We start from the raw sequence: 21,361 nt of genomic DNA on the forward strand, positions 1-21,361 counted from the left end.
TCATTTTTCTTCTGAATTTAGTAATACATAGTATATATAATAATACTACTATAATAGTGAGTCACGTTACCTTTTTATTTTTGGTGGGCTAGTGATTTTGGGTCGGGTCGGGTGTAAGATTTGAAGAATGTAATGCGGGTCAGTTCAAATTATATGATACTCTTAAACAGGGGCCTAGCTAGCCGGTGTATGCCCAGCAGCACTTGCCCCTGGCATGGGGTCGCCCACTATATATATATAAATTTTTTGATATTTTATATGTGTATATATGAAATTTTTTATATAATGTCTCTCTTAAAATTATTAATTTTTAAATTTTTTTCCTAATTTACTCTTCAAATTTCTTAAAAAAAGTTAAAATTTTCATATCAAATTAAACTTTAATTGTTCCCTTCTATTCCTTTAAATAATTTTTTTTTCCTTAATATTATGCCCCCTAAACTAAAAATCCTAATTCCGCCCTTGCTCTGAAATATTTATCAGTTTAAATTCATCACTTTTTTCTTTTATTTATATAATTTTAATAATTGAATCGCTGAACCATAAAAAATTATCATATAATTATCTTAACAAACTACTATTTTAAATATTCAACTATCCTAAAATTAGGATGTCAGATATAATGTATCATCCAAATTGCTTTTTTTTTTTTTTTTTTTTTTTTTTCAGTCATATCTTCTAATAATAAGTGTGCAGTGTGCACAAGTACTAGTACATTTATAATTTATTAGTTACGAGTTTGTGGGCCATTGTCTAACAAGTGCCAACTCACTAATTTATTATTAATTAAACAGACTAAATTAGAAACAAATTTATGAAAATTTATTTAATTATTTTTTTTTTCTGTATTTTATAAAACTAATTAATTTTTTTTTACCTTATAATTGATATATAATACAAATATTTTTAGACATTAAAATTAGCTTGATTTGGATGGAAATTCCGATTAAACATTATTCATTCTATTTAAAATTAAAATATAAACAATTCAGAAAAAAAAAATCTAAATTATTTTTGAATCAAACATTTTAGTTTGACCCGTGTCGGAGTCCCCAACCTCGTAAATTAAATAAAATTTAAAGAAAAAGAAACAGTACCATTTCATGCCCCACACTTTTTTAACGCCCGAGGTTTGCTGGATTGTTGATATATCTCATTACTGCTCCGAAGTCCGAACACTTATTTTGTCTAAAATAAGTATAAAACAAATCCATGTATCTATATATTTGTATATGTGATTATGTTTCTCCTTGAAAAAAATAAAAATAAAAAAGGAAAGAGAAGAATACGGAAAAAAAGCTCTGTGTTCTCTTTTATCAATGTCTGTCTGTCTCTCTTTCTTTCTCTCACATGGTCTCAACATTTTCAGGTTAATGGATCGTATTTGCCTAAATTTGTTACATTCAATTCCCGAGACTTTTCATTAACACAACACAAATCTCAGCTCATGTTTTTCCTCTCCTCGTTTCTAGGGTTTCTCTCTCTTTACTGCTCTTCTGTTCTTCTAGGGTTTTGAACCCAACAATTTTACATTCCCTCAATTTCCAGCTCTCTCCTTCTCTATCTTATTAGGTTTGGTAGTCGCAAAAATCAAAAGCCTATGTAAAAGTCGAATTTGGTTTTACATTGTTGTTGCTTTTCTTTTTCATGCTTTGGGTTTGGTTTCTGACAATTTGAATTTGTACTCTCCATTGAAGTTACAGAGGTGATTGGTTGGTGTTTTTTTTTGGTTTGGTTTCATAGTGGTGATGATTTGAGATCGGATGAAAATGAGAGATCTTGAATGGTTTTGAGAGAGAGAGAGAGAGGGCATTGAGTGGATTTTCAGGTGGTTGCTGATGTTAAGTGAGGTTCTATATTTGAAGATCGAGCAATACTGGTGCTAATGTGATGTTAATTGGTACTATTTATTACATAAACGAAGACGAATCGCTGTTGCAAACATGCATTTCACAAAGCTTGATGATTCTCCTATGTTTCGTAAACAGGTTAGTTGCTTATTCTTCATTTCTCTTTCTTCGATGTGCTCTGTAATTTTGCATTTTATCTTCATCACTACTACTTGAACCACTCCAGAAGTTATGTCTTAAGCACAGGGCCTTCTAATGGAGTATTTTGTTATATATGCTACTTGTTTATACATACATGGCGAAGGTGAAGAGTTTTAGTAGAAGCTCATTAAAACTTAAATATCTAAGTAACTGAGATTTTGCCGAGCTTTCTCCAGAACATACTTAGACGGCTTGTAGATGTCAATTTTTATTTTTATTTTTATTATTATTATAATTGTGCACAATTAGGGTAAAAAAGTATGAGAAAACTAGTTTGGCTTGTCCGATCTCTTTGTTGGAAAGTGAAAAAACTTACACAGAGCTGAAAATGGTAAACAAAAATCAGTGTGTATCTAAATAATTAAGGGGTCTAGGCTGACCCCCTTGTACTATTTGTCATCTCTTGGTAATTTATTAAAATCTGACCTGTAAGACACTTGGTTTCATTAGTTAAAGAAATAATCACCTTGATGAATTTTCTAAGTTGATCAAATTCAGTCTTTTATACAGTGACCTGTAATCTAATATAGTAGGAAAATGAGTTCTATCCCTTTAGAGTTAAGTGATGTAGTCTCATAGGTAGGAAAAAATATTCTACCCTCCAGATCAAGTCAGTTGTTCACAAGAGAATACCTTTAATTTGTTGTATTGACTTTCTGAACTATTACCCAATTAACACAGGGAACACTGATCATCTAGGATGAAATTTTTTGTTGATGATCTCCCATTATCGTGGCAAAATATTTAGGTAATGTTATTTTATCGCTCATTGATTCTTTATTGTCTTCACCTCACACACTGCATCTTCACAAATTTCCAACAATAACAATTAATTTTAAACCCATTTGCAACCTTGCTTATTTTTAAATTTGTGATGTGCAACACAAGTGATGCTAGGTTGAACTAATTTGATCCTATAATTCCTGTTTTGACAACCTTGGAAATAAAAAATTCCTGTTGGCAGCTTACATTAATATCCTCTTGCAGAGTCATTGTGTCTGTAATTTTGTATTCATACATATTTTATGTCAGTTCTTTGGCGGTTAATGTGTAAGTCACTTTTTATTAAGGGTACAAACACTTGTGCTTGTGCTCATTATTTAAAACTTATTGATTTGGTATTTGTGCTGAGTTCTATAAATTAATAGTGTACTATTTGATGAAATAGATACAAAGCTTGGAGGAAAGTGCCGAATCCTTGAGGGAGAGAAGTTTAAAATTTTACAAAGGATGTCGAAAGTACACGTGAGTACATTTTTAATCACGTTTCTGAATTAATTCAACTTTCTGTTTGATGTTTTGAAGTTTTGGGAATGTTTCATCTTTTAAATGCCTTAAGTCTTGAAATCAAATTATAATGGTTTATCTACTCATCAAGAATATATATATATATATATATGTTTGTGTGTGTATATATTTGATGGTTTATCTTAATTTTGTTTATTTTAATATTTTTAAAAATTAATGAGCTTGTGTTTAATTTGATCAGGCACTATTAGACAAATTTCAACTGATGGTGTTTTGAACTTTATGCTAATGTGTTCTTGTTTTGAATGATACTCTTTAAATCTTTATTGCCAGATTGTCCTGTAATTGTCAATCTTTCATGTTTTTCAATATCGATATGGATCTATAAGTTGTTGCTCATTTCCTCGCGATTCTTCTTAAATATCTTTGTTTTGAGATTACAAATTTATTAGGGTAAATTACAGTGGCACCCCAACCCCCACCCCTCCCTCTCAGGTTTGCCAAAATCCCACACGGAGAGACATTTTGTTTTTAACTTTCACTCATTCTTTTAGAGTTTGCCCATCTTACTCAAACACCCCCTGTCGTCACCTGCACATGGTGTCAGAGGTACATAGAATCCATACTAACTCTATGTTGCTGCTACATAATACAATCATGTATATAATAATCAAATACTTAATTAAAAAATATATATAATGCAAGTCACTGAAGTGAAAGGGTATGATTTTAAATTTACATAGAATCCATAGGGTATATTTTAGTCTTTTCACGTAATTCTTGGTGTTTTGACAAAGTGTATTCAAGTCATTCTACATGGTGTCAAAACACCAAGAATTACGTGAAAAGACTAAAATATACCCTATGGATTCTATGTAAATTTAAAATCATACCCTTTCACTTCAGTGACTTGCATTATATATATTTTTTAATTAAGTATTTGATTATTATATACATGATTGTATTATGTAGCAGCAACATAGAGTTAGTAACACATAATTAATTAAGATAGTAAATCAAAGTATATGGGAAACAAATATATTAATTAATAAATAAATAAAAACTCAAAACTATTCAAAAATAGAAAGTAAAAACTCAGTGTTGCCACATGTTTTCAGCAAGATCCTCATCCTTTGCCAATTTCATCTTATCTAATCCCAAACAAAAATTACGAACACATCAATTTTTTCTCATGCAAAATTGTCTCCAATTCATGTATTGATATTACATTTAAACGCCTAAATTCAAAAAATTTAAGAACAAATTAAATACAGATCAGTCGACGAACACTTGAATCAAAGTTCATTGATGGCCACTTTTCACGGAAGATGCTGGCGCTGGAGCCGGAAAGACGTAAGGGCTATACTGTTGACTCTGGCGGCATGGTGGTGGTGATATTTTCGGCGATTGGAACAGCCGTGTGGTGCGGCGGAGCCCTCGGACCTATGGCACGCCAATGGTGACGACACATAGGGTTCCCTGCAAAGCTGATCCTTCATCTAGTAGCCCCACCTCTCCGTCCTCAAATAACCATCGTTGAATCCATCCTGATCGGGACCTTCCATCAATGGTGACAAAGCTTCCATTGGCCTCAAACTCCCCGATCTCGAATTTGCGATTCTTGATTATCCAAAAACTCCTATTTGTTCATAAACTCTATTAAAAGTTTTGAAATCTGTTTTTGATAGTGCAAAAGACCAAGGACGGGAACCCAGAGCTCAGATAGAGAGTCATGCAAGGTCCTCCGATCTGGACCTAAAGGGGGACGAATAGGATTGTAGAACAATTCAACTGATTTTTAAATAAAAACAGAATTAACAAAGTTCTCAATTAAAAACATACCAACAGATTGTAATAGCCATGCAATGCACACTAATTAAAGCAGTAAAGTAATAAGTAATGGATACCAGTTTTTTACGTGGAAAACTCTCAAAGAGGAAAAAACCAGAAACTTAGTCTAGACAAACTAAATCCACTATTAGAAAGGAACTTTACACCCTAGTTTAACAGTTCAGTAACACTCGAACCTCTAGTTACCATAGATCCGTGCCAAACCTTCCCCTGCAAATTGTCAGGTCGTTTGTCCATTAGTCAACAACAACCTCTCCTCAAGGATCTGCTTCTCTGGTGAATTCAATCGTAACCACTATTCGTCTGTTTGTCAATCTGGTTGTGAATTTGAATTGATGTGTTAAACTAGACTCCAAGAGTAGGTAGCAACAGTGTCAACACATATGAATACACTCACCAAAGCTAATGCATACGATGGATGTAAAAGAAAGATGCAGGCACAAAAATCTTGCAAAAATCTTCTCTCAAAAATATGTATTTGATGTGTATGAGAGTTGTATGTCATGTGTTTAGGTCTACCTAAGAGTAGTGTATTTATAGCCGGCCAAGAGGTTGAGAGAGAACAGGCTTTTTGTAGAGTGTAAAACCAAATAGGATACTACTGTTCCGAACAGCTTGATCGATTTAATTTAACGTTAATTGATTGACATTACTCCAGAAGCCCTTGATCAAAACCCTTCTTTAGATTTTATACTTGAAAATTTCTTAATATGACAGTTTCCTGACCTTAATTCATGCAAATCTTGAAACATATTTGTGAATCAAAATAAGTTAAGACTTGGGAATTAAGAAAGCCTAGATACAATGCATGAATCCTAATTGGTTAGTGCGCATCATTGTGTCAAATTGCCTTTTGTTGGAAGATGTTATGTTTAGAGAATATCATTATAGGAGTGATTTAAGACTTTAAATCACTCATTGACAAAATATTGATATGAGTGAATTATGGGAGTGATTTTAGACTTTTTTCTATATCACATTTATCATATGCTTGTATTCTTTCACCACTGTGTACCAAGATTAAGAGAGAATATTATAGAAGTGATTTGGACTCTTTGTGCTGTGGATGTTGGCCTAGTGGCTGAACCACGTAATGTCTGTGTGGTCTTCTTGTTTTATGTCTCTCTTCTCTTATATTTTATTGTTTACAACACCTTTTTACCCTTTGTAGCTGAAGATTACGAATTTATTCTTTGTTGGATCATGTATTCCATCTTCAGCTTTAAGAGGTAACTAGCAGTAACTTTTGAAAAATTCCTAAACTAGGCTAGAAATTAAACAAAACATACTTATGTTTTGATCTACAAAATTTGCTAACACAAATCCTATTGACCTAACAGTTTCAAAGTTTTTGTATATTTAACATATAATTCTAGCTCTTTATGAACAAACTTCTAAGGGTTTTCACCTCTCTCTTCTTAATCTTTTTTTTCTCTTTTCTGACACATGTAAGATTGATCTTGATTTTCCAGCGATATTGTTGTTTTTTTGGCAAGCTTTCTTATTTTTTTCCTAAATTCACATACCACTTGACTGTTAGCTTTGTGTCTATGATTCTACTGGCTGTTTGAGATGTGTACTCTACATGATTGGTTTAAGAACCTCGTTAGCAAAAAATCTTAGCTACTTACAATTGTGACTCCGTGAGTGGTGAGTCAGATTTAATACTGGTGAAGAAGACAGATTGAGTGGTTTGATTGTGTTGACAGAACACCGGATTATCTCGAGAGAGTGCGTGTAAGACTCTGTCACCAACATTTGGGCTGATAAGTGACAAGTGGAAACCAGGCATGAGTTTGAGGCGTCAGCTGCTATTGTGTCTAGTAGTCAGGCATAAGATGTGTCAAGGTTTAAACACGTAACCTTTTCTTCACATGGTGGATTGATTTGATCTGCACGAGCGTCTTTTTCCTGTTACTTGAACTTTGATTTATCTGTTGCAAGCTTGAATTATTGATCTAATTTGAATAAAGTTCAGAGAGAAAACAAGATCGATTCACCTCCATCTAGATCTAATTTGTTCGTCTGAGCCCATCTAGGATTTGTTGGCTGTGCTACTCCTCGAAGGTAAACATTAGAGGTCAAACTGAAGTAGCATAATGTTTATGTTGAAAAATTTTGATGTACTTATCACCAATTTGGATTCAACTCTTCCCTAGATTATTCTTTATGTTGATATTGAATTTCATGGAACAACATCTTGGTTTTGCACTATTTTTCCCCCTTAATTAGTTGATATTAGTTCATGTGATAGTGTGCTGTTTTGCAATTTTTATGGATTTCAAGCATGGAGAGATGGTGAAATGTTTTAGAAATTCTGATTAGTTTGTTTAATACGAAGTTATGCACTTCGGTGGTGTTTCTTTTATTTGTAGTCAATTTTCAACTTCCTTAAGATTCTTTTACTTTTTGAAGAGTCTTAATTATGTGTGTTCTCTAACTTGCAGCGAAGGACTCGGGGAAGGATATGACTGGGACATCGCATTTGCCAGTGCCCTAGAAACATTCGGTGGAGGGCATAATGATCCCATTAGTGTGGCTTTTGGAGGTATGCCTAAATGCTGACATTTCATATTGGTAGTTCTTTATGGTGGTGACGTGTGCAAGTTGGTCTGTTGACTCTATTGCCTTTAGTTTTGTGTCGCTGGAGAGTTGATTCATAATAGCTGCTTCTGTGAAAATCATCTAGTGTACATAATTAACCTTGTTCACGTAAAAGCGTTTTGCATTTCCTCATCTTTATTCTTCTTAGATACATATGAATGACTAACAAAATGTGATTCTCTTGAGCAATAAATATGCTGGTTACGAACTTTGACTCTGTGAAGGGAACTAATTTTTTAAAGCTGATAGAAACTTATTAACAATATATATATATATATATATATATATATATATATATATATATATATATATATATATATATAAGGTACTTGATCTCCCTTACAAATGACTCACATTTGTGGAGTCTGGAGATGGAAATTTGTACTTATGGAAATACAGCAAAATCTAAGCAATCCTGTACAGGCATTTGAAACCAATAAGTTACTTGCTTGTAAGGCAGTGTCTTTTTATGCTTGTACTGGACTTGAACATGTGGGTTGAGCTTCTGTCCAATTGTCCAGGAGTTTATAATGTTGTGGGTTGATTAAAGTTCACACAAAAGCCCAACTTGCAATTCTTATCTACATAGCTTCTTATTTGAGTTATGTTTTTAGTTGAAGTGGAGCATTTAGAGAAATTTTCTGAACAGTTCAAATAAAAAGTAACAATTCCATATTTTTGAAGTTCAACTTTGTGTTAAACTTCATTTTTATTGAAGTGGAATTGATTTGTGGCGGTTTTGGAATTTTAAAACCAATGCATGAAACAAATCATGCATTTTGAAAGTTTTAACTTTTTTTGAATTCTAGATGCATGAAGTTAGTTGAATGCAGAGATATATGAAGTGTAAGACCGTAATCGATTTATGTTACCTGAGGTTTTTTAATGTAACCTTTGACTGAACTCTTGTCATTCTGTGAGAAACATCAATTTGTGGAATTTAGTATAATGGTTTGGTGTCTATGTTAAATTTCAATAAGCTCGCTGAACTTTTTTAATGATCTGCCCACGCAGGTGTCAATCATTATCATTATTCTTTTTCTATTTGATAATATGTAAATGCTAAATCCAAATATTTGATCTAAATTTTGGATAATTTTGAATTAGCTTTCTAAATGCCTGTTGTTTATTGATGTCACTGATGAAAATTCTGATTGTTTGTTTAGGTCCTGTTATGACAAAATTTACTATTGCATTGAGAGAAATAGGGACATACAAAGAAATTCTTAGATCCCAGGTAAATATATTTCATGCAATCAGTTTCATGCATTCATTTAATAAGTGTTTGATGGTTCTTGACTTCCCTGCCAAAATATGAATTGAATTTTATTTTTCAATAGATTTGGTGCTAACTTTCATGCATGCCTCTTAGTTAATTTTGTGGTCAGATTTTTAAGGTTTTTTTATTCCTTCAAGCTTGACTTCTTTTTTTTTTTTTTAATGCACTCTCTGTAGTTTTTCCCACATCTTATCCTTCATTGATTCTCTTATCTTTTTTCTCAATTTAAGTTTATGTATTTGTGCGTGTGCATATATGACGTTTATATGTCGTTTACAAGGATATTGCCCAAGTTTTAGTCCCCATTAATTGAGAATGCTTGCTGAGAAGGTGGACTGGGTATAGATTTTATCTGGAGATGTCTGCATGTCGTTATAAATGAAAACATCACATGAGCTATTGATTTATCATTTACCTTCCCCTTGTGAACTTATTCAAGCTTTATTCTAGTTGTTGGATAATTCAGTTTAATGTTTTTGCAATTTCTCTGCATTCAAAGAGTTGAGTTGTGCATTTTGCTGATTGCAAAAAGAAAAGAAGTGAGGAAAAAAAATAGTTTTTGTCTTTGACAGGTTTTTACCAGTCACCTTTGAAGTATTATTTTTCAGACTAACATCCACCATTTTTAGCATTATGCCTTTTCATAAAATATGGTTATCTGGGAATTTTTTTTCCCTTTTCTTTTTTATCGTTACATCCACGACTAAAAAAGAAAAAGGAAAGAAATTGCAGCCTTTATTTCTGTCTTGTTTACTTTGATACACTAGCTGCTTTCTTGTCTGACATTTTCCTTCCGCGTTTCCAGGTTGAGCACATGCTAAATGACCGATTGTTGCAATTTGTCAATATAGATTTGCATGATGTCAAGGTACCATATGTTAATTGTATTTTGTTTGTAATTCATAGTGTCGTTTAAACTTACACCCTAGTTAGGCATGGCTCTAGAAATACTGCATGCTGGGTAACTTCATTGCTAAAAGTAAAAGCTGATGTGATATTTAGCTGGGTTCTTTTTCAAGCTTAACTTACTTTTTGTTTCTTTAAATACAATCTTAGTGATATCTTATTGAGTTTAGAACAATACTGGGTATGCACCTGTCCCCATTCTCTTACTTTTGCAAACATTATTTATTTTTAGCAATGTTTTTCTTTTTAAACCATGTGATTAATTGATTTATATTATTGATATGTAAATTTGTAACCATCCTGTATCTTCTTATTTTCCAATGTTAATCTAAGTTTTATTAGTTCTGCTCTAAGGAATCTTGTCTTAGTGCAGGAAGCACGGAAGCGTTTCGACAAGGCAAGCCTTCTTTATGACCAGGTGCATCTCACATCTCAGATAGTTAGAAGTCTTTCTTTTGATTTAATGCAATTCTTATGTACTGACAGACGGCATTATCATTGTCATTGTTCTTATAATGTAACTGAGGTATATGGCTCATGTATTACAATTTCCTACACAAAACTTGGGTTGTAATGTGTCAATGTCATGAGTCATGAAGTGTCCGACCGTTGAAGACGACATAGACAAAGAAAGATTCACGAAAAACACGGAACTAAATCCGCATGCTCAATCGCATATCCAAAACATCACTCAATAGTCCAACAGTCTTTAGTTCAGGACCGGAATGCTCACCATAGAGGGCTACTACTACTACCATGTTGTTTGAACTGGCCAGCCTTCTTACATGGTTGACCTTGCTTGGATTCATAAAACTAAGTTAATTTCCTATGCCGACATTAATATTTTACTGAAAACTGCCTGCCAACTTTATAAGTAACAGAATGAGCGAGCTAACTTCTAACTTGTCTAGTCCTTGGACTCTAATGTTATTCTGATACTGGAATACTTCAAATGATGAATGCATTTAGGCTGCATCAAGATGGAAAGAAATTTAATAGGAAGAAGTTCAAAAAATGTTCAACATTATATTTGTCTCTTTCATTTTCTTTTATTGTCGTTGGCAAAAACAAGGAGAAGAAAAGACTTCGTTATTGGCGGGTTGAATATATTACTGTGGTGAAGGAATGTCTTTCTTGGGCAAAGGTCTTAGAGAATTGTTAGATATAGTTGCAAGTTCCCAAGAGGAAAAGAAAAAAATAAGCTATTTAAGAACATTCATAAGTAGGCTGCTTCTTTTTTATTTTTGCCTGATTCATAAGTAGAATTTGAGTGGGTTTATATTTTGGAGATGAAACAAAAATGGTTAGCCTCGTGCACAGGACTTCCGCCTTTTCTAGATTTGGGGAATGTCAGATGTACGCAGTCACTTCTATTTCCTATATGCTCTTCAAAGCTGCAGTCACATCTATTTCCTATATGATGTGTTTAACTTAGATAGGAATAATTAAATCCAGGTTTTAGTTTGTTCTAGCACACTGCAAATGCTAACTTATGGTTGGTATTGACAACCATGAAGTAATTGAACTAAATCAACATTGGAAGGGGCTTGATTTCATAACTGAATTTCAAGTGTTGTTATCTTGATTGCCTAGCCTAGACGCCAGCCTGTTTCACCTGGCCCACCAAAAGAATTTACTTCCTCTATATATAATTTGATGTATCTGCATAAATGGGTTGGAAAAACTACCAGAATGTTACAACCGTCGAGGGATGTTAGATTTCTACATGAAAACCCAAAATAAATAAATAACGAAATAAAAATCAAAACTATGGCCTCGTTGTTTATTGTCTCTCTGTTTTAATACAAGAAGAATAGTCTGGAACAGGCATCCTGAAACTATACATGTAATTCGATCAGGGTTTTGACATTTTACTGTGGTTTTTGGTGTTTGTATAAAATTTGCGATTGTATGAATTAATATTCAATTCCGACTCACATTCCATGCTGCAGGCTCGTGAGAAATTTCTGTCACTGAGAAAAGGCACAAAGACTGATATAGCTACCATTCTAGAGGAGGTATTGTTCAATACTGACTGTGATGCAATATTCTTAACCAGTTCATATGCTTATAATGATGAAACTTTATAGTGGACATCTTTCATTCATTGAAATCTAATGTAGTTTGGAAATATTCCAGGAGCTTCATCATGCAAGGTCTTCTTTTGAGCACGCTCGCTTTAATTTGGTGTGTAAAATTTTGAACTCAATGGTCATAACCAATGATTTGTGCATGTTATAGTAAAATTTAGGATTTTATAATTTAGATTATCTCCTTCCAGGTAACTGCTCTTTCCAATGTTGAAGCAAAAAAGAGGTTTGAATTTTTGGAAGCTGTTAGTGGTACGATGGATGCTCATCTTCGTTACTTCAAACAGGTAGATCATCTGGGACAATCTTCTTATTGTTGTGCCTAATCACTTATTCACTTCCTAAACCTTTGTTATGTGTAGGGGTATGAGCTGTTGCATCAGATGGAACCATACATTAATCAGGTCTGTTATTGTATCTGTCTTCATTTTAGTAGCACAAGTGGTTCAATTTTGTGGATTGTTAGCACACTTCTTCTGAATATGATTCTCTTTCCATAAAAAGCTCACTTTAGGTTTCCATAATATCATTCTTTTTTAATCATATCAAAAGGCTGGCCAAATGTGGGTTATTAAACTCAATGTTAATACATAATGCATTTTTTTAGACTACTGATGCGCAATGCATTTATAGTCATGCAAAAGTACATCCTTTTTCCTGGATGACCAAACTCGGATCTGAGGTCTTAATAGTCCTCCGTCAGGGTTACTCCTAGTTTACCCTATAAGTTTTTGATAACTATGTTCTTGTCTGAGCTAAATACTTTTGTGAAATTCATATGGATGCCTTCCTAATGCATTTTGTTAATTTCATTTAGGTGAGTAGTTGTTGGCCTGCATTAGTTACCAATGTGAGAAATCTTTATTTTAAGCTTATCTCTTCAATATTTTGGCTGAATAAGTATAAATATATATTATAAACAAAACATAGATGCATCAGGCAGAATGGCATGCCCCTAGACAGAAATAGATCTACATGGTATGCCTTCATAAGCAAATTGACCAAAAGGAAAGACACGCGGGGAGGGGGGAATTCATTCTACACGTCCCAAAAATACGAGGAACATATTTAAGTGTTGTACATTATTATTTCCCAACAACAACAACCAAGCCTTTTCCCAATTAGTTTGGGTCGGCTACATGAATCCCTTGTTTCCATTCCACTCTATTTAAGGCCATATCCTCAGTCAAACCACAGCTGTCATATCTTTCTTTACTAACTCTACCCATGTTAACTTTTTTCTTCCTCTTCCCCTAGTAACATTATTACTTCCCATATCTCATAAAAAAGTACAGCCAGTTTCTCAGCCACATCTATTCTGATTATTCCCCCCCATAAGAATGGATCTTGGAGCACCTCATAGCATACACTATTCTCAATTCTCACGTGCTCTTAATATTCTGCGATCTCATAGATACTAATTTAACTGCCTCCAGAATCCCTGACTAGAGCTCCATCCATTCTTTCTTTTGGAACAACTTGATCTCTTTCTGTCCATATAGCACAATGCTGCTGCTAAAACCAGTTTCTTAAGCTAGCTGCAATAGTCTGACCTTTCAAATAGTGAACAGACCGAGTACAAATTACCAGTATCTGCAATAAAATTCATGATATCATTCCTCTTCATTTCTTTCCATTTGTAGTTTAGAATTGCATTCAAAGAAGGGCTGATCCATAGTTTCCAGCGTAGCATCACATTGAACATATTGAGCTGAGTCAATAACCCCCCACTCTGAAAGTTTGTCCTTTGTAAAAGTAAAGTTGACATGCCATGCAAAAGATGAAGGAGAACTTTTGGGACTCGGGAAAATCAAAGCATCTTATTATTGTAATTTATCATTACTCAAAACAGTCATATTGCTTGTACTGATCATATATTCATCTTATTGTTGATGGTTAGAGTTGAAGGTTGAGGTGCTCAACTCAGCCTTCTTACTTTTTTGGTTGTTAGTCAATGTCAATGACCCATCTTTAGCATTCTATATTTATAGCATCTCAATCCACTGAGAATAATGAACCTAGATTCCTTTGCGTGATGCTCCTGTAACCAGCATCGCTATCTCATGGGGTGTGTAGAAAACACATAATATTTTGGCTACATGATTTTAGTAGTTAAGAGGGAGAGACAATCAAGAAATAGGGTCAAAAAAAATTTAAATATAAATTTTATAGTCTAAAGTATTGCTGCTGTTCAAGATTGAGATGCATCTATGAGAGATGAATCTGATCATGTTTCAGATTCTGATGGTAGTTTAGGCAACCTTCTGTTGATGCCTGGTTTTGAGTTGTTGGATGTAACTAGATGAATGAGGTAGCTTTTCTACCTGTATGTTGAATCTGGTCCTTGATTGAGCAGGACTGAGAAAAAATATTTGTGTAGCTTGCCTAAATAGTTAGGACTAGGCAAAGAGTAGTTGCTTTCTTACATTTCTTACCTAAAATAGTTGGGGAAAAGCTTATGTTTGGCCAACCCAGAAGAATTAAAGAGAGCTTCATTGAGTGGAGTTAATGATCTGGTTAGTTTTATTGCTAATTATAGCTGAAAACTATTACTTATGGAAAAAAAAAAATTACAGCTGAAAACTATTGAAATAGCACATATATTGTTCTGCAGGTCTTGACTTATGCACAACAATCAAGAGAAAGGTCCAACTATGAGCAGGCAGCTCTCAACGAACGGATGCAGGAGTACAAAAGGCAGATTGATCGTGAAAGCAGGTTGTCTTCAAATGGTTCTAATGGATCTCCTAATGGTGATGGTATACAAGCAATTGGTAGAAGTTCACATAAAATGATAGAGGCAGTCATGCAATCTGCTGCAAAGGGAAAGGTTAAAAGATGATTTTGGGTTAATGAGGAACTCTATATTATGATTAATGATTATCTTTATTTTTCTTGCCTTCTTGTTCTTTGACCTTCTTTCTAAATGTTTTCTCGTTACTTATACAATTTACATCTAAAACCATGTCAAATTTCAGGTTCAAACCATTCGTCAAGGTTACCTTTCAAAACGTTCCTCAAACTTGAGAGGTGACTGGAAAAGAAGGTTTTTTGTACTTGATAGTCGAGGAATGCTGTACTATTATCGCAAACAAGTTAGCAAACCATCCGTAAGTAATTTATTGAAAAAAGATAGGGAGGCAAGGGATTGTAAACCATTCTTTTATTGATATCTGTCCCAAACTTTTATCATTACCATTGAGTTATTTTCTTTAGGGTTCTGGCAGTCAACTTTCTAGTCAAAGGAATAGTTCTGAAGTTGGTTCTGGACTGCTGAGTCGCTGGCTTTCTTCTCATTATCACGGTGGTGGAGTACATGATGAAAAGTCTGTTGCTCATCACACTGTGAACCTGCTGACATCAACCATAAAAGTTGATGCTGACCAGTCAGATCTGAGATTTTGCTTCAGGATTATTTCACCAACAAAGAATTACACTTTACAGGTATCCTTACTGTTGCTTGAACTGGTTTGTTTAGATACTTACATGGCAACTAAACCATTTTTCAGGCTTGATGGACTTTCAAATTGTTTTTGACAGCTTATTATTGAGGGTTAATATTTTGCATGAAATCAGAGTGTTATATTCGCTTGTTAGTGCAGGCAGAGAGTGCTCTGGATCAAATGGATTGGATTGAGAAGATAACTGGGGTTATTGCTTCATTACTTAGTTCTCAAGCTCCTGAGCGGGTAATACATTAAAGTGTATTTATGAATATTTGATTTTCATACTCATCCTATAACTTGCAATATGTTTTTATTTCAGTGTTTGCCTGCCAGTCCCATGGGAAGTAGTCATCACCGATCTGCCAGTGAGAGTAGTTCGTTTGAAAGTTCTGATTTTGATCATGCAGCGATAGAAGAATACTCATCTGAGAGGCTGACCTCTGGATATCATGAGCGCCCATCAAGAGGTTCACAACAGCTACGAACTGAAAAACCAATTGACGTGTTGCGAAGAGTATGTGGTAATGACAAATGTGCTGATTGTGGTGCTCCTGAACCTGACTGGGCATCCTTAAATCTCGGTGTTCTTGTCTGCATTGAATGTTCTGGTGTTCACCGTAACCTTGGTGTGCACATATCAAAGGTAAGTTATTAAATTTGGCCACTTGGCCTCTTTAGAGGTTCTGTGCATAAGCTGACATTTTAAACATATTTCCTGTTGTACTAACGGTTTATATTCATATTGGTAAGCAAAAATAGAAGAGGTTTTGTTGATAGAATAGTTTCCATTTTTCTGTCAATAATCATTGATAAATGCCGAGTGACAAAGAACATTTCTAAATAAGCACATCATTTTTGTCAAGTTTTAATCTTAGAATGCCTTTAGTAGTACAGAAGTAAAAAAATGAAGAGTAGAAATTATCACTCCAGTCATACTATTACTATGCCAATTTATCCAGTCTCTCATTTGTCATACCAAGTATATTAGAAGGGTTTGTTACAGTGTGAGAGCTTGTTGGGTAGTGGGTATTGGTGATGTGTATATAGTTAGAATAATACCATTTTGTTGTTGAGCTCTTCTGAATTTTTCAGATTTAAATAGTGTGGCAATTCATTTGATGGCCCTCGCTTGGCTGTGTGCTGAATTGTCTTGTATAAATCGTTCTTTTGTTGTTTTATATAATAAATTGAGTTCGAATCAGTTTACATAAAACCTCAACTATTTAACTATAACGGATGTAGAAATTTTCCTAAAACTATAGGCATTTTCTTTTACCAATGCTTTCTCACGTAAGGCACTTTTTGCTGGTACAATAGCAGGATTGTGAGATAAATACACCATACCTTGCCCATTCATTCATCCATGTATAAGGAATATAAGATGACTGCTGATGAAAATTCAGCGTGCGGCCTGGTGAGGCATTACTATTTATGAACTTTACAGTGAACCTCTCTACTAATCTTGAAAGATTTCTCATGTAGATTACAAGGACAATAAAATAGTGGCAAGGACAATAAAATAGTGGCTGTTTTTTGTACAGTTAGTTCTGAAAAATAGTGAAAAGGCTCCCCTCTTTCTATAATGGTGCTTGTATATTCAGCTCCTTTGTGGTTGTATCCTGTTGCAGGTAAGGTCACTGACACTTGATGTTAAAGTGTGGGAGCCTTCTGTTATAACTTTATTCCAGTCATTAGGCAATACCTTTGCTAACTCAGTTTGGGAGGAAGTACTGCAATCAAGAGGTGCTTTTCAGGTTGATCTTGTCCCTACAGGGTAAATTATCCCCACTTTGATTGAATATAATCCTTATAATCCTACATAAATTATTCTGGTACGACCTTTCTGATTAATTGGTGGTTCTAATACTCGCTTATTATTCTGGTGCTGAAGCTTGCTCAAGTCTGATAAACCGCAGCTGACTTTTATCAGCAAGCCTAGTCACGCTGATTCAATTTCAATAAAGGAGAAGTTCATTCATGCAAAGGTAACTTTTATCCTTGTTTTCTGGTCTTCTCCTGGAACTTTTTTTGTTTTTACTTGACAATAATTGTACTGGCCTTCGAGTAGAAATTATTTGTTTGCTGAACTGCTATATCTTTTCAACTTCAGATAGGTAGAATCTAAAATACTCCAATTGCTAATATGTTTTTGCATTATAGGCTATCATAGAAATGTGTACATGCGTAGATGTAATAATTTAGATACATCAGTGAACTGCAGTATAATTTTGTGATTATAATGTGTGCACGCTCAATATAATAATGAAGTTCAATATTTATTATATAAAATTTTCTCTTCTGGCTTGGAGAGTCTGCTAGTTTTGGAAATTAAAATATTTAGCTATATTTCTAGTCTATTTAAGCCTGAAAAAGAAAAGAAAAAGGAAAAACCTTTATTTATTTATATTTGTTGTCAACCTGTACAAGTTATATCTCCTGCCACTTCTAAGGGAGGACATGCTGGGTTCAGGTTTTGTCTGGGGCATAGCTATGTATGTGATGAAGATAACATAGTAAGTAAAATAGTACTTTTCCACAATCTGCACCTCGATCAAATTCATCCTAGTCAAGAGAATAATTGTTGGACGAAGTTAGGCTAATGTAAAGCCCTCATGGTTGCGAATTTTAGCAGGCTCCAAGCTCAAAAGAGTGCGCTGCTTATTTTTAATCATTAGTTTTTTATTATGCCCTCTCACTTTTCTTTTTCTTTTTTAAATGACATTGAATTTACATAATATTCTATGGATCATATTGTTTTATCTTATGGTATATGTGATGGAATGCATGAGCTTATAATTGACTACTTATATTAATTGTGTCTACCCACTAGTGTTTGATATTGTATTCTTTCGATAATATAATGTGTGTTTAAAATCTACATAATTTTTATTATTATTATTGTTACACATTTTTTATGCTATTTGATATGGTTAATAAATATGCATGTTTATGGTAATTATGCGCATTGACACACGTAATCTTCTAAGTTTATATGTTGAAATTTTTATTTGCAAAGAACTTTTTCTTAGTTGTGTTGCATATTTGATTTGTTCGGAATCTACATTGATTTAATTGAATTCATATATAAAATGAAAAGTAATATGCATATTGATCTAGGCTATTTAGCTAATCCATTGAATGTTATGCTGAAAATTTTCTTTATTTTGATCTTGACTAGTTTGTGTTGCATAACAGCTTAGTTTTTTTTTTTTGTTTTTTTTCCCCCAATACTTATTAGGTGATATTCATTTTTAGTACACACACTCCTTGCTTCAATCAGGCTTGAGCCTTACGTTACATCTTGTGACTAAGCTTCAGGAGACCCTGGGCTTCTAATAACGATGGTTCACAGTCTTGTTCCAAGAGGGGTGTGGTGAGGCAGTTTTTTTTATCAAATCATGCGCACATCCGAATTGTACTTGGTTTAATAATTTTTTCTCTCAATCTGCCTAAGTGCAATATGCGTAATCCCTTACCTGTCCAGTGGAGCTGGGAGGAATTACATGTAGCCTGCTCCATTGCTATCCAGTACCTTCTCTTTCTGTTTCTGATAGTAAGTGTGTGCCCATTTGTGTGAATTCATGTGTGCCTGTGTATGCATGGAAGTGTTTGTGCTCACATATGCACATGTATTCTCACCAGCTTGTGCATGCGTGTCTGATTGATAAATCTTCTGTAGAACGAGCAGTTCTCTTCAATACATTCAGTTCATTACTCAAGAATATGCAAGTTAAACAAATTTAAACAAAAGTGAAAAACAGTAAAAATGTAAAATTCCCTCTGGGGACGGCTGTTGATATGTTATTGCGATTAACGAATATTCCGCAATGCAATGTGCATCTGCATTAGTAATCCCCTAATTAGTTAACTTCAGTGACACCTGCTATTTACTTGAATGTATCAAATCTGTTCTAGAAACATAAAACTAAAAGTGTTTTTCTCTGATCACAGTATGCAGAAAAACTATTTGTTCGGAAACCTAAGGACAAGTATACAGTGGCACAACAGATTTGGGAGGCCGTTCGTACTAATGACAAGAAAGCTGTATACCGTCTTATTGTCAACTCTGAAGTAGATGTGAATGCTGTTTATCAGGAAGTGTTGTTTGGCTCTTCATTAACCCTTGCCAAAGCAATGCTGCTGCAGGAGCAGACTAGCCTTGATCACAACTCTAGTTGCTTTACTGGGGATCCGGCAGGAAAGTCCTTGAGCTCTTCAAACTTAGCTGGTACAAGCGAAGAAATGTTGGAGGATTTTGATGGGTGCTCCCTTCTTCACCTAGCTTGTGAAACTACAGATATTGGTATGATAGAACTCCTCCTACAGTATGGTGCAAACGTAAATGCTTCTGACTCAAGAGGTCAGATACCACTCCATCGTTGTATTCTCAGACGGAAGACTACAATTGCCAAGCTACTTCTTGCAAGGTAATATAGTGATCCTTGCTACACCATGGTTACATCATGTTGTTTCTTTCAACATTTATCTTTTTAGATTTCTACTTATTCATTCATTTTAGTTTATGCATAAAATGCATTTTTTTTTTCTTTCTTTCTATATTGTACACTAGTCTGTGCAATACCAACTAAAATGGTTCCATGGAAATATGCAGAGGAGCAGATCCACGGGCTGTAGACAGGGACGGTAAATCTCCTATTGAACTTGCAATGGAGTCAAATTTTGAAGACAGTGAGGTCCTTCCTCAATTATCAGATTCGCATGGATAGTATAAAAGAGGATTTAGAAAAGAGCCAACTTTGCTGAAGCTGGGTAGCTTCAGTCCAAAAATATTAGTGTGTCATTTTTATTTTATTTATTTATTTTTGTAATTTTGTTTTATAAATTTGTGGGCTGATAAATTCTTCAGTAGAGAGATGGTGGTCAAGTTTGAGGGTCTGAAGGATGAGGTGGGTTGGCCTGCCTGCCTGTTCGTGCCTGTGCGGAATGATCCCAGGATTGGTATGCTAAATGGCCGCCTTTTGTTCTTGCGGCGAGAGAGCTACTGGAAGCTTTCAGCTTTGGGGCTTTGTAATGTAATGTGGTGTTTATTTAGTTTATTTGTTTTTTCTTTTCTTCTCTTTTTTTTCTGGTGGGAAGCTGAGGCATTGTATGTATGTACATTGTTCTTTGTTAGTCAATTTTTGTTAGAATGGCAAGCTTTGCCCTAAATACAACTCTTTGTATACTCTAGCTGGATAAGGAAAAAAAAAAATGGGTTTCTCCTCCATTTTTGAGTATTTATATATTAATACTGAAAAATTGCAGATGGTCTGGGAGGTTTGGTTGACTCAAAAAATCCTGTTGTTGGGCCTTTTTAGATTACAACAAAAATCACCTGGTACAAACCGTTTTTAACCATTTTCATTCCAGTGTAATTTTCCATTTTTTAACCATTTGAAGGTGGGAAACATGTGTGGGTGTGAGAGTTGCTCTCTCTCAAATTGTGTTAGGAATTGAGAGTCAGTGTTTGGTACTTTGGATGCAGCTAACCTTGTTATATGGTCTTGATTTCAAGCCTTGTCCTTGTTTACGTTGCTTCAAAATAAATTCGATTCGGTGAATAATCCAGTGAACAGGCACTGTTACCACATTTCATGTGTTTAAAATTTAAAGTGCCCAAACTGCGTTAAATCTAGCTAACAGCACTATGAATAAAATAATTTACAAATCAACAATAATATGGATGTGTTGCAATCACGATAACAGTGTGCTGAATTTAATATATAATTCCAAGAAAAAAATTTGTTTTTATTTCGGATCAAATAATGACGAATTAAGTGTGCCGTGTTTTAGAAATAATGGGATGAAGTAATTAAAAATGTTTTTCAAAAAAATTGAATCTAAACATAGTGTATAATAAGAAAGAATAAAAGAATAAAAAATAAT

At 34.1% G+C, this 21,361-nt stretch overlaps 1 protein-coding gene across 2 annotated transcripts; it reads left to right on the forward strand.

Annotated features, from left to right (window-relative positions):
* The first annotated feature begins 1,220 nt into the window (after positions 1-1,220).
* LOC132276165 (ADP-ribosylation factor GTPase-activating protein AGD3) lies at positions 1,221-20,702 on the forward strand. 2 transcript variants are annotated; one of them, XM_059777478.1, is made up of 20 exons: positions 2,741-2,799; positions 3,220-3,296; positions 6,322-6,379; positions 7,598-7,698; positions 8,921-8,991; positions 9,839-9,901; positions 10,313-10,357; positions 11,892-11,957; positions 12,079-12,126; positions 12,221-12,316; positions 12,392-12,433; positions 14,644-14,859; positions 15,008-15,139; positions 15,246-15,473; positions 15,632-15,718; positions 15,795-16,118; positions 17,104-17,249; positions 17,367-17,460; positions 19,427-19,902; positions 20,088-20,702. In XM_059777478.1, the coding sequence occupies exons 3-20, from the start codon at positions 6,354-6,356 to the stop codon at positions 20,200-20,202; spliced, it is 2,376 nt and encodes a 791-aa protein (XP_059633461.1). In that variant the 5' UTR covers positions 2,741-2,799; positions 3,220-3,296; positions 6,322-6,353; the 3' UTR covers positions 20,203-20,702. The 2 variants fall into 2 exon arrangements, with proteins under 2 accessions (XP_059633460.1, XP_059633461.1); XM_059777477.1 differs by lacking the exons at positions 2,741-2,799; positions 6,322-6,379 and adding an exon at positions 1,221-1,988.
* The last annotated feature ends 659 nt before the right edge of the window (positions 20,703-21,361 follow it).

Source organism: Cornus florida, unplaced genomic scaffold, assembly GCF_030987335.1.
Source record: "Cornus florida cultivar Cherokee Brave unplaced genomic scaffold, ASM3098733v1 CherokeeBrave_3.0.0_Hap2_Chr10, whole genome shotgun sequence".
NCBI lineage: Eukaryota > Viridiplantae > Streptophyta > Magnoliopsida > Cornales > Cornaceae > Cornus > Cornus florida.

Excerpts from the sequence above, each read along its gene's own strand:
- LOC132276165 (XM_059777477.1), top strand. The coding sequence starts at position 1,944 with ATGCATTTCACAAAGCTTGATGATTCTCCTATGTTTCGTAAACAG. Across the intron at positions 1,989-3,219 it reads CTCCTATGTTTCGTAAACAG|ATACAAAGCTTGGAGGAAAG; the intron begins GTTAGTTGCTTA and ends TTGATGAAATAG. Across the intron at positions 15,140-15,245 it reads AACAAGTTAGCAAACCATCC|GGTTCTGGCAGTCAACTTTC; the intron begins GTAAGTAATTTA and ends TATTTTCTTTAG.